General features: G+C 43.1%; 1 protein-coding gene across 2 annotated transcripts in view; it reads right to left on the reverse strand.

Annotated features, from left to right (window-relative positions):
• Window positions 1-9,076: 9,076 nt before the first annotated feature.
• DNPEP (aspartyl aminopeptidase) overlaps window positions 9,077-16,322 on the reverse strand; it is a 13,076-nt gene continuing 5,830 nt past the window's right edge. Inside the window, exons 12-15 of one of the 2 annotated variants that reach the window (XM_010861249.1) lie at window positions 16,203-16,242; window positions 15,978-16,079; window positions 9,581-9,748; window positions 9,077-9,216 (exon numbers count right to left, since the gene is read on the reverse strand). In XM_010861249.1, the coding sequence (XP_010859551.1) occupies window positions 9,166-9,216; window positions 9,581-9,748; window positions 15,978-16,079; window positions 16,203-16,242 (361 nt within the window). In that variant the 3' untranslated portion in view covers window positions 9,077-9,165. Of the gene's footprint in view, window positions 9,217-9,580; window positions 9,813-15,977; window positions 16,080-16,202; window positions 16,243-16,322 lie in introns of those variants that run through there. The other variant, XM_010861250.1, reaches the window with a different exon arrangement.

Raw genomic sequence — 16,322 nt, forward strand, 5'->3', positions numbered from 1 at the left:
TGCATTCAGTTTGCTGTTTCGTTGAGAATTTTTGCATCTCATTCATAAGGGATGACTTTCTTCCCTTTTCATGTGGTGTCTTTGTCTGACTTTGGTATCAGGATTACACTGGTGCTGTCTTCTCTTTCACTTTTTGTGAGAATTGGTGTTCACTCTTCCTGAAATGCTCATCCTTGCTCTAATTAAACATTTTCTTTCATACTAAAATTTTATTTGTGATTTGGTGTTCTGCTCCTTAAAGAGGGTCCTCAAGTTTTATATGTTTCAACTCCTACAAAACTAACATCTCTCCTAGAATCTGTTGTACTGTTACGGGCCCTTGGGTTACTCCCATTTGGGACTTCATGAACAGTGCTGCTATGAACCTTCTTGCGCACGTCTCCTGGTGCCCACGCAAATACATTTACTGAGGGTGACACCTAGAGTAGAAGAGCTGGGTCAGAGAGGACAACGCTGGTGCCCTAAGCTGGTGGCAAGATACACTCCCACTAACCTTGGACGGGAGTTCCTGTTGCTCCACAGCCTCACCAACACTTGGAATTGTCAGATTTAAAAACTTCAGTGTATTATATGAGTGCAGTGGTGTCTAACCTTGGCTTCAGTTTGTGTTAGGTTAAACTGAATGATATTGCCATTTTGTAGGTCAAAATGGTCAAGCACAGTTCACTTCACATTATTTAATCTAACATTTCTCTGCTGACTTATGAAGTAGAGCATGTTTTCATATATTTAATGCCCATTTAATGGATTTCCTCTTCTTTTATGAAATGCCTGCTCAAGTAGTTTGCTCATTTTTCTTTTGGATGTCTGATGTTTCCTACCTACTTGTAGGACTTTACAGACTCTGAATATGAGCTCTATGTCAATTATATGTTTCAAATGTCTGTCTCACTTCACAATTTGTCTTCTAATTCTCTTAATGATGTCTTCATTTTAATGAGGCAAAATTCGCCAGTGTTTTCTTTTTGCTTAGTGTTCTTTGTATCCTGTTTAAACCTTCCCCTAACCAAGGTGGTAAAGATATTCTCCTGAAAGAGGAGAGTGAAAAAGCTGGTTTAAAACTCAACATTCAAAAAACTAAGATCATGGCATCCATCCCATCACTTCATGGCAAATAGATGGGAAACAATGGAAACAGTGAGAGACTGTATTTTGGGGCTCCAAAATCACTGCAGATGGTGACTGCAGCCAGGAAATTAAAAGACACTTGCTCCTCAGAAGAAAAGCTATGATCAACCTAGACAGTATATTAAAAAGCAGAGACATTACTTTGCTGACAAAGGTCTGTCTAGTCAAGGCTATAGTTTTTCCAGTGGTCATGTATGGCTGTGAGAGTTGGACTATGAAGAAATCTGAGCACCAAAGAATTGATGCTTTTGAACTGTGGTGTTAGAAAAGACTCTTGAGAGTCCCTTGGACTGCAAGGAGATCCAATCAGTCCATCCTAAAGGAAATCAGTCCTGAATATTCATTGGAAGGACTAATGTTGAGGCTAAAACTCCAATACTTTGGCCACCTGATGTGAAGAACTGACTCATTGGAAAAGACCCTGATGCTGGGAAATATTGAAGGCGGGAGGAGAAGAGGGTGACAGAAGATGAGATGGTTAGATGGCATCACTGACTCGATGGCCATGAGTTTGAGCAAGCTCCAGGAATTGGTGATGGACCGGGAAGTCTGGCATGCTGCAGTCCATGGGGTCACAAAGAGTCAGACATGACTGAGCGACTGAACTGAACTGAACTGAATGTTTTCTAAAAGTTCTATTATTTTGCCATCTATATTTAGATGTAACGCCTACTTGCAATTGATTTGTGTATTGTGGGAGATAGGGTTCCAATTTAATTTTTCCACATGGATATCCAATTTTCACAGCACAATTTATTGAAAAGACTCATCTGAATTGTCACTTTTATCACAAATCAAATATCAGATATTCAATTGTCTCTCTTAGTTTTATTGGTCAGTCTATCGTTGAACCAACAAGACACTGTCTTAATTACTACAGCTTTGCAACAAGCTTCAACTGGTAAGGCAGTTGACCTTCTTCAAAGATGTCTTAGCTGTTTCCACATTGTGTTTAGTTGCTCAGTTGTGTCCAACTCTTTGTGACTCTGAACTGTAGCCCACCAGGCTCCTCTGTCCATGGGATTTTTCAGGCAAGAATACTGGATTGGGTTGCCATTTCCTTCTCCAGGGGATCTTCCCGACCCAAGCATTGAACCCGCGTCTCCTGCATTGCAGGCAGATTCTTTACCCATCCTGAGCTGTTGGGAAAGCCCTAGCTGTTTCCATATAGTATATTATATATATTATAGAATCCCCTTGTCAACTCACACAAAAGAACAAGAAAAGCAAGGAGGAGGAGGAGAACCCATGACAATTTTATTAGGGTTGCCTTGAACCTATATATCAATTTGGAGGATAACTGATATTTTTACAATATTGAGTTCAACATCCACAAATAACACATATCTTCCACCTACTTTCATTTAATTTTCTCTGTAGCGATCTCCCATATTTTTATGTTTACTCATAGGTTCCTGATTTGTATGCTTTGTAGAAGTAATCCTTTGAAAATTTCATTTTCTAACCATTCATGACTGGTATATAGAAATATAATTGATTTTGTATATGGATGTTCAGCCAGCTATCTTGATAAGCTTTTACTAATTCAAATAATAGATCTTCTGGATTTTTCTATAACAAATCATATCGAAAGGAAGTTTACTCCTCCCTTTCCAGCCCTTCTGTCTTTTATTACTTTCCTCACTTTATTACATCACTAGGGACCTACAGTACAGTGTGGAATAGAAATAGAATAGTAGGTTGCTGCTGCTAAGTCACCTCAGTTGTGTCTGACTCTTTGTGACCCTAGGAATCATAGCCCACCAGGCTTCTCTGTCCATGGGATTCTCCAGGCAAGAATACTGGAGTGGGTTGCCATTTCCTCCTCCAGGGGACCTTCCAGACACAGGGATCTAATCTACATCTCTTATGTCTCCTGCATTGGCAGGCAGATTCTTTACCACTAGTGCCACCTGGGAAGCCCAGAATAGGAGAGTGCCTTATTCTCCATCTCAAAGGAATTCTAATTTAGTTTGGGTTTTCCCAGAAGCAGACCCTAGACAAGAATCTGAGGGCAAGAAGTATACTCAGGAGATGAAGGAGAACATTGGGAGGGGTGGGAGACAAGGAAGGGAGGCTGGCTGATGTAGGGGTTTGTTATCAGGCTTCATTCTGGAGTTTAATTTTGCTGGAGAGACTGTTCAGTTCAGTTGCTCAGTCGTGTCCGACTCTTTGCAACCCCATGAACTGCAGCATGCCAGCCCTCCCTGTCCATCACCAATTCCCGGAGTCTACCCAAACTCATGTTGATTGAGTCGGTGATGCCTTCCAACCATTTCATCCTCTGTCGTCCCCTTCTCCTCCTGCCCTCAATATTTCCCAGCATCAGGGTCTTTTCAAATGAGTCAGCTCTTCGTATCAGGTGGCCAAAGTATTGGAGTTTCAACTTCAACATCAGTCCTTCCAATGAACACTCAGGATTGATCTCCTTTAGGATGGACTGGTTGGATCTCCTAACAATCCAAGGGACTCAAGAGTCTTTTCCAACAGCACAGTTCAAAAGCATCAATTCTTTGGTGCTCAGTTTTCTTTATAGTCCAACTCTCACATCCATACCTGACTACTGGAAAAACCATAGCCTTGACTAAACGGACCTTTGTTGGCAAAGTAATGTCTCTGCTGTTTAATATGCTGTCTAGTTTGGTCATAACTTCCTTCCAAGGAGTAAGTGCTTTTAATTTCCTGGCTGCAGTCACCATCTGCAGTGATTTTGGAGCCCCAAAAAATAAAGTCTGACACTGTTTCCATTGTTTCCCCATCTATTTGCCATGAAGTGATGGGACGGATGCCATGATCTTCGTTTTCTGAATGTTGAGCTTTAAGCCAACTTTTTCACTCTCCTCTTTCACTTTCATCAAGAGGCTCTTTAGTTCTTCACTTTCTACCATAAGGGTGGTGTTATCTGCATATCTGAGGTTATTGATATTTCTCCTGGCAATCTTGATTCCAGCTTATGCTTCATCCAGCCCAGCGTTTCTCATGAGAGACTGTGGGAGTCAGTATAAACCACAGACATCAGAGTTACTTCACCCAAGACATGTGCAGCTGTGTATCCATACACAAAATCTCGCCAATCACTGGTTAAACTTCTCTGGGGTAGACAGTATTAGTTCCCTGGCATTTCCAACAGCCACGTGAGTGGAAAACTAGTTAAGCAGCAAAGGAAAGCCTGCAGGTAAAGAAGTACAGATATCGGTGGTTGGACGTGGGCCCAAGCGGACTGAAGTGCGGAAAGTGGGACCCACAGGTGGGTTACCCACAGTGTCTTCTACAAACACCTTCTACTTTTTATTATTTCATTATTTTTAAAAATGATCTAGGCTTCCAAATGTCCTCTATTTAATTCAACATTTTATTATCACAAATAACAGTTGCAGTCCCCACAGGATATCAGCAGCTGCTTAAGTCCAAATGTCTCTGTGCATCCCTCAAAAATCATGCAGTTAAAGAGAAAGAAGGAAATAAAAGTACTCATTACTGGGGAATTCCCTGGTGGCCCAGTGGTTAAGGATCCACCTTCCAAAGCAGAGGACACAGGTTCAATCTCTGGTCAGGGAAAGAAGAGTCCACAGGCCAAGCAGCCAAAGTGGGGGGAAAAAAAAACAGTCATTACTCTGGCTTATATCGTAATTGCTGCTGTTGCTACTGCTGAGTCACTTCAGTCGTGTCCGACTCTGTGCGACCCCATAGACCGCAGCCTGCCAGGCTCCCCTGTCCCTGGGATTCTCCAGGCAAGAATACTGGAGTGGGTTGCCATTTCCTTCTCCAGTGCATGAAAGTGAAAAGTGAAAGTGAAGTCACTCAGTTGTGTCCGACTCTTAGCGACCCCATGGACTGCAGCCTACCAAGTTCCTCCGTCCATGGGATTTTCCAGGCAAGAGTACTGGAATGGGATGCCATTGCCTTCTCCGATAGCCTAATTAGGAGACAGAAAATACTACAAGCTTGAGTGGTAAAGTGCTGCCACCTGGTCTCTGCTGTTCCGAAATCCCATTATCACGTCAACACTAGGGAGTGATCCCTCTCATCAACACTGCCTGCCTCAGCCAGGGGGAGGCTTGGTAACTGTGATACAACAGCAGGCGGGGCTTACCAACACTTAGCACTAACAAAGGTAAACAACTGCTGGTACTTAGAAAAAAATCCACTCCATTGGGAAACTACTGGCTAACTTAAGAGAAAAAAAAGGAGAACAAACACAAGAAAGGGAGAAAAAAAGGAGAGGGGGGAGAGAGAAGAGAGAAATTAAAGGGGAAATGATTAACCAAAGGGTCGGGGGGAAATAGTAATGAGACTGCTTTAAACTGGGCAAATAAATGCGAACACTTAGATAACATGACTAATTTCTAAAACCAAAATTTACAAAAATTAGTGCATAAATAAATTAGACCAGGAAAACATCAAAAAAATTTTTATGAAGCAAGAGTAACATTAATAGCTAAACCTAACATGCCAACAAACCCTGCAAATCAATCTTATTTATGAATATACATGCTGAAATCCCAAATAAAGTGAAATAAAGTGTTGTCAAATACAATTAATGATCCCTTAAAAAAGAACATGACATGACCAAGGGGGACTTGTTCTGGGAATATATGGCTTGATATTAGGAAAATCTATCAGCGTAATTCCCTACATTACTTGTTCTAAGGAGAAACTATCAGATGATTATGCACCAGACATAAAAAGCACGTACTGCCTGATTCCTTTTATGAAAAATTCCAAAAAATGCAAACCAACCTATAGTGACAGAAAGCAGACCACTGGTCACTTGGGGCCCAGCGATGGAGAGTAAATGATTGCACAGTGGGTAGAAGGCAACTTTTTGGGGGAGTGATGGAAATGTTCTGTATCTTGACTGTGGAGATGTCTTCCTAGATGTATATATCTGTGAAAATTCATTGAATTGTATACTTTTCAAAAAAATTGTATACTTTAAATGGGTATAGTTTCTTGTGTGTAAATTATACCACAATAAAGTTGAAAAATACTTTAAAAATCAATAGCTTCTACTAGCTACACACTGGGTGACAGTATCTTTGATGCACAAACCCAACAAAGGACTTGGATTCTATATAGGAACATACAAACATTCAGAATTTATGTTCTGAGTGTACATCTGTGTATTCTATATATCCATCAATAAGAATAGGACAAACAAGTCAATGTAAATGGCCAAAATATAACAGCAACTTCACATGAGGTTATCCGAACAGCCAGTGAAAACGTGCTCAATATTACTTACCAGGAAAATGCAAACTAAAATCCAATCAGTTACTACTACACACTTAACAAAATGGCTAAAATTAAAGAGACTGACAATATCAAGTGTTGGTGAGGGTGTAGAGCAACTAGAATTTTCCTGGTGGGTGTGTAAAAAGCCACTTTGTAAAATAGTTTAGAAGTTTCTTATAAAACAAGCATACACCTATCCTATAACCTGTAATTCTATTCCTAGGTATATATCCAAGAGTAATGAGTATTTGTCCTCAAATATACTTGCCTGGAAAATCCCATGGACGGAGGAGCCTGGTGGGCTGCAGTCCATGGGGTCGTGAAGAGTTGGACACGACTGAGCGACTTCACTTTCACTTTTCACTTTCATGCATTGGAGAAGGAAATGGCAACCCACTCCAGTGTTCTTGCCTGGAGAATCCCAGGGACGGGGAGGCCTGGTGGGCTGCTGTCTATGGGGTCGCCCAGAGTCGGACACGACTGAAGCGACGCAGCAGCAGCATACTTGCATAAGAATGTTCACAAGAGCTTTCTTCATCATAGCCAAACGCTGGAAGCAATTCAAATACCATCAATAGGAAAATGAAGAAAGAAACCATGGTATATGGTATATTTTGCTGAATATGGTATTATTTTATTATTCAGCAAAATATGGTATATATAAAATATTCAGCAAAAAAAAGGACTACTTCCACATGCAACCACATAGATAAATCTCAAAAATATTATGCTAATCAAATCTTGTTAATCAAAAGCCGAAATTGTTAATCAAAAGCCAGACAAGTTAAAAAAGAAATCTGACAATTTGGACAAAGAGAGTATGGTTTCGTATATGAAATTTGTGGAATTCAAAAACCGACAAATACATAGGGTTTTGTCAACCTTCTGTATCCTTTTGTTTTAGCTGTGTCTCTTGTAAACAGCTATAATTTTCTGAGTCTGACAATCTTTGTATTTTGACTAAAATAGTCTACTTGTTTTTTTAAATAAGAACTTTGAGATATGATACAATTAGTCAATTTATTAATGTTTTAAGTAGAGATACTGGGTTTCAGTCGACCATCTTAAATGCTTTCTACTGCTTCTTTTTTCATTTCTCCTTCTGAATTTTAAAAAAATTTCCCCACATTTTTAGTATAAAAATGTTCAAACATACAAAATTTGAAAAAAAAAATAGTACAATGAACACCCTCAATCTCTCCACTTAGAGTCAATGCTTTTTAACTTAGAGCCAACCTATTTTACTGTTCGATAGCACACACACATATACATAATATGGTTTTGCTGAACCATCTGAAGCGAAGTTGCAGAATAGACCGATTATTTTTTATTATCCCATTTTCCTCACTCAATTAGTTTGAAGTCGCATTTGTTTCCTCAGGCTGCTGTAATAAAGTACCATGAACTGGCTGGCTTAACACAATGGAAATTTGGGTCTCTTACAGTCTGGAGGCTTGGGAGTCTGAAATCCAGGTGTTGGCAGGGCCATGCTCCCTCTGAAACCTGTAGGGGAATCCTTCCTTGCCTCTTCCTAGTTTCCTGTGGTTTGCTGGTGATCTCTGACATGCCTTGGCTTGTACCTGCAACACTCTGCTCCTCCACTTTCACATGGCACTCTTGCGGTCTCCTCATCTCTTTCACTCTATGCATCTCTGTGTGTCCAAATTTCCCCTTTTTATAAGGACACAGTCCTGTTGGATGAGGGATCCCTATAATGACCTCATCTTAACTTGATCATCAGCAGGACCCTTTTCCCAAATAACACTGCATCGATAGATCCTGGGGGCTTAGGATTTCAGCATCTTTCAGGGGACAATCCAACCCCTAATAGAAGCTATTGACTCAAACTCTATTTTAGTGTCTTTCCTAAAAACTACAATATAAATCCTTGACTTCAAAGGATAGTATTGAACTGATTCCTTCCCTCTCCTCCTGAACATAGCAAGATACTTAAGTTTAAACACACTTAAGCACACTTTAACACATTTCTCTCTCCATAGTTTTATGCTATTGTGGTTATACAGTTTAATCATATGTATTTTAAATCCTACAGGCATCATTATTATTTTATGCATCTTACTGTTTTTTAAAACCTAAATGATTGTATTTATATACAAATTAATTTTTGCATTGGTAACCAAAAAGTTGGAAAGACACCACTTAGCACAATTATTTTGATAGAAGAGTTTACAAGTAGACTTGTGGACTTTTCCTATTTTGATTTTTTTCAGTGATAATTGTTTCTTGGTCATATGTTAACAATCAAGTAACAGCAGCAGCTGCTAAGTGAAGGATGATGAAGGGCAAAGCTGAAGCCCAGACTCTGTCCCTCTCCTGGCAGTGCCTGGGAAGGGTGGGAAAGGGATGGGTGCAAAGGGGAACAGCCTGAGCCGCCCAGGGAGGCTCTGGGGGCATCTAACGCTGAGCACTCAGACCTGAGGGCCAGGCTGGGCTCCCAAACTATTCTGGGAATGGAAGGACTGGGGATGGGAGAAGACGTGACCTTCCCATTGTGAACTCACCCACCTCTTCACTTAGGCATGAGCTTAAGAAAAAAGAAAAACAGACTTGAAATCCAGTCTCCATGAGCTCTCCCAGGATCTGCGGCCTCCTCTACCTGTACCCTAACTTCCCCGCCTGTTCTGCACTCAGAGGTTTAAGCCAGGCCTGAACCCCCCACCCCGCCAACCTCCAAATAAGTGCAACGGAATGAGCTTGAGTGAAAAATCCACTTTAATAATCCAGCTTCAGCTCAGCTGAGAACTTCCCCTCTCACGTGTGAGAGAAGTTTCTCCAGAGGTCTCAGTCTACCAGGAGGCTACGGCTCAGAGAAGGGAACAGCTCAAAGAAGCCCTAAAAGAGAAGGCAACATGGGATTTGCGGTTAGTGGAGACCAGATGGGGGGTGCCCCACTGCTCACTGTCTACCAACACAGCCCAGCAAGAGAGGAAGGCATAGTTGCTTCGCCCACAGTTGACTGCTGTTAGTCTTCTCATCCCCAATCTCCTCTCCAACTTTTCATTATCCTCTGGGGGCTGATGAGGGCCCCTGAGCTTTGAGAAGAAGGGGGACCCTACTTTGCCTACACGGTAGCACTAAGACAACCAGCCCCGTGCACGGGCCGCTCACTTGGTGATGGTGCCCCAGGACTGATCCAGGTACCAGATGGGGAGGGAGCCTGGCTCCCACAGTGACGGGGGAGAGGGTTCAGAGTCACCTTAAAGAGAGTGATGGTCTGGAGTACTCCTGTGGTGCAGGCTGTCTCCCGGATGGAATGCATGGCCAGCTGGGGGCTGCCTAAATCCAGCACCCGCAGACCTAGCCGAGAGGCCAAGATAGGTCCGATGGTGGTGCCGCAGGGCGAGTCATTCCGGACCATGAGATCCTGCGGAGAGGAAGGGCCGTTCACGAGCAACATGTAACACCTGTTTCTTAAGGACCATGAGATCCTGCGGAGAGGAAGGGCCGTTCACGAGCAACATGTAACACCTGTTTCTTAAGACCCAGGAGGAAGTCACCTTAGAACTGAGGGGCTGAAAGGAGTCTGGTACAACGTCCACTCCGACCTCCCCAAAGAGTGGACGTGACCGGTGTAAAGTCCCAAGGCTGACACTAAGGCAGGCCCGAAGGACAGGATATTCTGAATCGGTCCCATTCTCTCCATCTGCATTACCACCAGCGCAGTTCTAACTACCTCGTACTGCCTTTTACACAATCCATTCCCCACCCAGCGGGCAGGGGGACTGGAAATATATATGTACCCTTTATGTCCCCTTGCTTCGTAACATGCACCCCCACCCCACCCACACATAAAGAAAAGTCACTCAGTAATCTTACGGAGAGATCTGACAGAATGTGGTCCACTGGAGAAGGGAATGGCAAACCACTTCATATTCTTGCCTTGAGAACGCCATGAACAGTATGAAAAGGCAAAATGATAGGATACTGAAAGAGAAACTCCCCAGGTCAGTAAGGTGCCCAATATGCTACTGGAGATCAGTGGAGAAATAACTCCAGAAAGAATGAAGGAATGGAGCCAAAGCAAAAAGAATACCCAGCTGTGGATGTGACTGGTGATAGAAGCAAGGTCCGATGCTGTAAAGAGCAATATTGCATAGGAACCTGGAATGTAAGGCAAATTGGAAGTGGTCAAACAAGAGATGGCAAGAGTGAATGTCGACATTCTAGGAATCAGTGAACTGAAATGGACTGGAATGGGTGAATTTAACTCAGATGACCATTATATCTACTACTGCAGGCAGGAATCCCTCAGAAGAAATGGAGTGGCCATCACGGTCAACAAAAGAGTCCGAAATGCAGTACTTGGATGCAATCTCAAAAACGACAAAATGATCTCTGTTCATTTCCAAGGCAAACCATTCAATATCACAGTAATCCAAGTCTATGCCCCAACCAGTAACGCTGAAGAAGCTGAAGTTGAATGGTTCTATGAAGACCTAGAAGACCTTTTAGAACTAACACCCAAAAAAGATGTCCTTTTCATTATAGGGGACTGGAATGCAAGAAACACCTGGAGTAACAGGCAAATTTGGCCTTGGAATATGGAATGAAGCAGGGCAAAGACTGATAGAGTTTTGCCAAGAAAATGCACTGGTCATAACAAACACCCTCTTCCAACAACACAAGAGAAGACTCTATACATGGACATCACCAGATGGTCAACACCGAAATCAGACTGATTATATGCTTTGCAGCCAAAGATGGAGAAGCTCTATACAGTCAGCAAAAACAAGACCAGGAGCTGACTGTGGCTCAGACCATGAACTCCTTATTGCCAAATTCAGACTGAAATTGAAGAAAGTAGGGAAAACCACTAGACCATTCAGGTATGACCTAAATCAAATCCCTTATGATTATGCAGTGGAAGCGAGAAATAGATTTAAGGGCCTAGATTTGATAGATAGAGTGCCTGATGAACTATGGAATGAGGTTCGTGACATTGTACAGGAGACAGGGATCAAGACCACCCCCTTGGAAAAGAAATGCAAAAAAGCAAAATGGTTGTCTGGGGAGGCCTTACAAATAGCTGTGAAAAGAAGAGAAGCAAAAAGCGAAGGAGAAAAGGAAAGATATAAACATCTGAATGCAGAGTTCCAAAGAATAGCAAGAAGAGATAAGAAAGCCTTCTTCAGCGATCAATGCAAAGAAATAGAGGAAAACAACAGAATGGGAAAGACTAGGGATCTCTTCAAGAAAATCAGATACCAAAGGAACATTTCATGCAAAGATGAGCTTGATAAAGGACAGAAATAGTATGGACCTAACAGAAGCAGAAGATATTAAGAAGAGGTGGCAAGAATACAGAGAAGAACTGTACAAAAAAGATCTTCACGACCCAGATAATCACGATGGTGTGATCACTGACCTAGAGCCAGACATCCTGGAACGTGAAGTCAAGTGGGCCTTAGAAAGCCCACTACGAACAAATCTAGTGGAGGTGATAGAATTCCAGTTGAGCTATCCCAAATCCTGAAAGATGATGCTGTCAAAGTGCTGCACTCAACATGCTAGCAAATTTGGAAAACTCAGCAGTGGCCACAGGACTGAAAAAGGTCAGTTTTCATTCCAATCCCAAAGAAAGGCAATGCCAAAGAATGCTCAAACGACCGCACAATTGCACTCATCTCACACACTAGTAAAGTAATGCTCAAAATTCTCCAAGCCAGGCTTCAGCAATATGTGAACCGTGAACTTCCTGACGTTCAAACTGGTTTTAGAAAAGGCAGAGGAACCAGAGATCAAATTGCCAACATCTGCTGGATCATGGAAAAAGCAAGAGAGTTCCAGAAAAGCATCTATTTCTGCTTTATTGACTATGCCAAAGCCTTTGACTGTGTGGATCACAATAAACTGTGGAAAATTCTGAAAGAGATGGGAATACCAGACCACCTGATCTGCCTCCTGAGAAATTTGTATGCAGGTCAGGAAGCAACAGTTAGAACTGGACATGGAACAACAGACTGGTTCCAAATAGGAAAAGGAGTTCGTTAAGGCTGTATATTGTCACCCTGTTTATTTAACTTATATGCAGAGTACATCATGAGAAATGCTGGACTGGAAGAAACACAAGCTGGAATCAAGATTGCAGGGAGAAATATCAATAACCTCAGATATGCAGATGACACCACCCTTATGGCAGAAAGTGAAGAGGAACTCAAAAGCCTCTTGATGAAAGTGAAAGTGGAGAGTGAAAAAGTTGGCTTAAAGCTCAACATTCAGAAAACGAAGATCATGGCATCCGGTCCATCACTTCATGGGAAATAGATGGGGAAACAGTGGAAACAGTGTCAGACTTTATTTTGTCTCCAAAATCACTGCAGATGGTGACTGCAGCCATGAAATTAAAAGATACTTACTCCTTGGAAGGAAAGTTATAACCAACCTAGATAGCATATTCAAAAGCAGAGACATTACTTTGCCAATAAAGGTTCGTCTAGTCAAGGCTATGGTTTTTCCTGTGGTCATGTATGGATGTGAGAGTTGGACTGTGAAGAAGGCTGAGCACTGAAGAATTGATGCCTTTGAACTGTGGTGTTGGAGAAGACTCTTGAGAGTCCCTTGGACTGCAAGGAGATCCAACCAGTCCATTCTGAAGGAGATCAGCCCTGGGATTTCTTTGGAAGGAATGATGCTAAAGCTGAAACTCCAGTACTTTGGCCACCTCATGCAAAGAGTTGACTCATTGGAAAAGACTGTGATGCTGGGAGGGATTGGGGGCAGGAGGAGAAGGGGAGGACAGAGGATGAGATGGCTGGATGGCATCACTGACAGATGGACGTGAGTCTGAATGAACTCCGGGAGTTGGTGATGGACTGGGAGGCCTGGCGTGCTGCGATTCATGGGGTCGCAAAGAGTCGGACACGACTGAGCGACTGATCTGATCTGATCTGATCTGAATCTTAGTGGTTTTAAAAATATAGCTATGGGAAGTTTTAAACTACTTGATTTGTATTCTGGTAAACAAAAGTAAATATGTGATGGTAAACATACCATCATAATAACGATGATAGACATCAAGATTTTCCACATAAAAGAAAATTACAAAACCAAGTAGTAACTGTTCTTTTTTTAAAAATGAGAATCGCAGTATTAACTCACGATTTTTAAAATATGTACATTTTTCCTATGTCCTTAGAAATGACCCCAAAGCATTCCTCCCCCCGCCCCCACAATAACAAAGAACACTCATGATGCTAGACAAGCCTCTGACATCAATATCCATCAAAGGCCACCAAGTCTGGGGAGAGAAATGAGCGAGATGAGCCTGAAATTTCCTCTTGGGCCAAAAAGCAAGACAACTCCCCAGAGTCATGACAGAGAACACAGGAGTTATGTGGAAAGGACTCCCGCTGGTCAAAGTCAGGACAATTTGAGCGTGAAATGACATGACTATGTGGACCAGATCCACCTGAACCAGCGGAAATCTATGATTCTCAATTTACAAGACCATCAAAAAGGGAGGCAGCCATTAAAACACTTCACCTTGAAAACTGGTTATTAAAGGGAACAGTAAGTATTTGTCCTAACTTTCCAGGAGCAACCATACTTCACAATAATCAAATGGCCCTACTGGATGGGAGAAAGTTCTACTTCACAGAAGAATGATAGCTAATAAATGCAAAAGGAATAAAAAAAATGGACGGGGGCATTTCTTCAGTAAACACTGATGAAATTATGGACTTAGGCAAGGATTATCAATTAGTGTTAAAACTCAGCACTTGTCTGATTGATGGGAAGGTCATCACTTGTACAGGTTACTGTCCGGTCAAAGGAGAAATACCTCCACGCAGCGGAGGGACTGAGGGCAACCCTCCCAGTGTGGTGATCAACCTTATTATCACTACGGGTGAGTCACCCAGATAGTGTGTGGGTGAGACAACGTGGAGGACACACCTCTCACGATGTCTTCTGGCCAAAAAGGTTTAACCTGAATCCATCAAGCCTTTAGATATGAATTCTAGATTGCAGGAAATACACGGGCTAGAGGCTTAAACTCAATGACACCATGAGGAAGCAACCAGGAAAATCCAAAAAGGAAGGAGACATCACATGGGATGATGAGCCTGGTTTCTTCAATAAGTCAATGTTATTTAAAAAAAGAAGAACAACAACAAAAGTAGGTGGGGTAGCTATGCTAGATAAACAGCCAGATATAACACACGATCCTGGACTGGAAACCAAAGTGGGACAGACTGTAAAGAATGCTTTGGGGATAACTGAAAATGATCTGTGTATGAAATGAGACAAATTTATGGAAACTAAAATTTTCTGAAGTAGAAAGATGGAGAACACTGAGTACAAAGAGGAAACAGAAGATATATCCAAGATGATTTCATTTTTTTTTTAACAAAACATGTGTTAAGAATATACATAGAAAAAAATCTGGAAGAGTACGTACAAATCTCTTGGGATTAAGTTTTATTTTCTCATTTCCATTTATATTTTCTAAAGTACATATGCCCTGCTTCTGCTGTAAGCTGTTGAAGAGAAATCCCCCAATGTCCTCCTACTGCCTTAGCAAAAGATCCAAACACCCTTCCTGCCTAGGAGGCCCAGCAAGACTGGCTCCTCCCCCTCATGCTCTCAGCTCTGGCTGCTCCTAATGGACCAAGATCACTCCTGCCCACTGGGGGCTTTTGCCTTGGGGCTTCCCTGGTGGCTCAGACAGTAAAGAATTTGCCTGCAATGCAGGAGACTCGGGTTCAATCCCTGGGTCAGAAAGATCCCCTGGAGAAGGAAATGGCAAGCCACTCCAGTATTCTTGCCTAGAGAATTCCATGGACAGCGGAGCCTGGCGGGCTGTAGTCCATGGGGTCACAAAGACTCAGACACGACTAAGTGACTAATTCTCATCCTCAGGCAGGGATGCTATTTACTCATAGCAGCCTCATTCTCAATGCTTAGGTCTCAGCTCAAATGTCACCTCCTCAGAGAGGCCTTACTGGGAATGGAACAACTCAGTTCTACAGTGTGAGGTGGGGGAAGCTATATGGGCAGAGCGAGCCCTAGGCTGGAGTTCAGCATGTCTAGTCCTAACTTATCAGGACCTCCCTGCTATGTCTATCACCGGACCACCTGGGCTCCAGCCCTTGAAACATTTGTTATCCTAACATAGATCTTAATCATTGCATATTTTTCCCTCCCTCCCTCTCTCTCTGACTAGATGGGCCGTTGCCAAAGCAAGAGTGACAATGAGTTCCAGGTTTCCTGGCCCTGAACTTCTCTTATGGAAGCCCCCAGGGCGTGTAAGAGAGACACAGGGGAGCTGGAGGTGCTGGGTGGGAAAGCGGTAGGACTAACTCTCCATGTGCCACGAGGACACTGCACCTTTAACCCCATTTTCCAGGAGTGGAAACAAAATCAAGGGAAATCAGGAGACGAGTCCAGGGTCACAGGACTAGCATCCTGTCAGAACCAGAACTGTTCCTGGCTCTGGGAACAGTTCCTGGCTCTGGTGGGGGTATATCCAACCCCACTGCTCCTCACTCAACTAGGACCCTCCTCCACTAAAGACTGTCTACCAGGCCCTCCTTACTGGGGGACCATCTGCCTGTGCCCCCCACCCCACCTTCCCAGGCAGGGTCCATCCTCACCTGCAGGGGCACCCCGACACTGCTGGCCACCTCTCGGATCAGGGCCTCTGAAACCGCATTTGAGGCATAGCGTTGCTTGCTGTTCACCTTGATCACAGGGCCCTGGGGAGAGGGAAACCAGGAGTTGAGAGGGAGGCAGAGATGCCTGACAGGTCCAGAGGAACAGGACGGGGCCTGGAAACAGTCAGGCCTCCAGACACCAGAGGAGAAGCAGGAGCGCCTCACCTTGTGGAATAAGGGCCTGTGGTTCTCCTCATGCTTGTCCCTGTAAGAGACCGAGAAGGGCCAGGGATGGCCAACAGCAGCTGTCAACACGCACCACTCGCTCACGGCAGACATTGCTAA

The sequence above is a fragment of the Bison bison genome, unplaced genomic scaffold (genome assembly GCF_000754665.1).
Source record: "Bison bison bison isolate TAMUID 2011002044 unplaced genomic scaffold, Bison_UMD1.0 scf7180017864471, whole genome shotgun sequence".
NCBI classification, from domain to species: domain Eukaryota; kingdom Metazoa; phylum Chordata; class Mammalia; order Artiodactyla; family Bovidae; genus Bison; species Bison bison.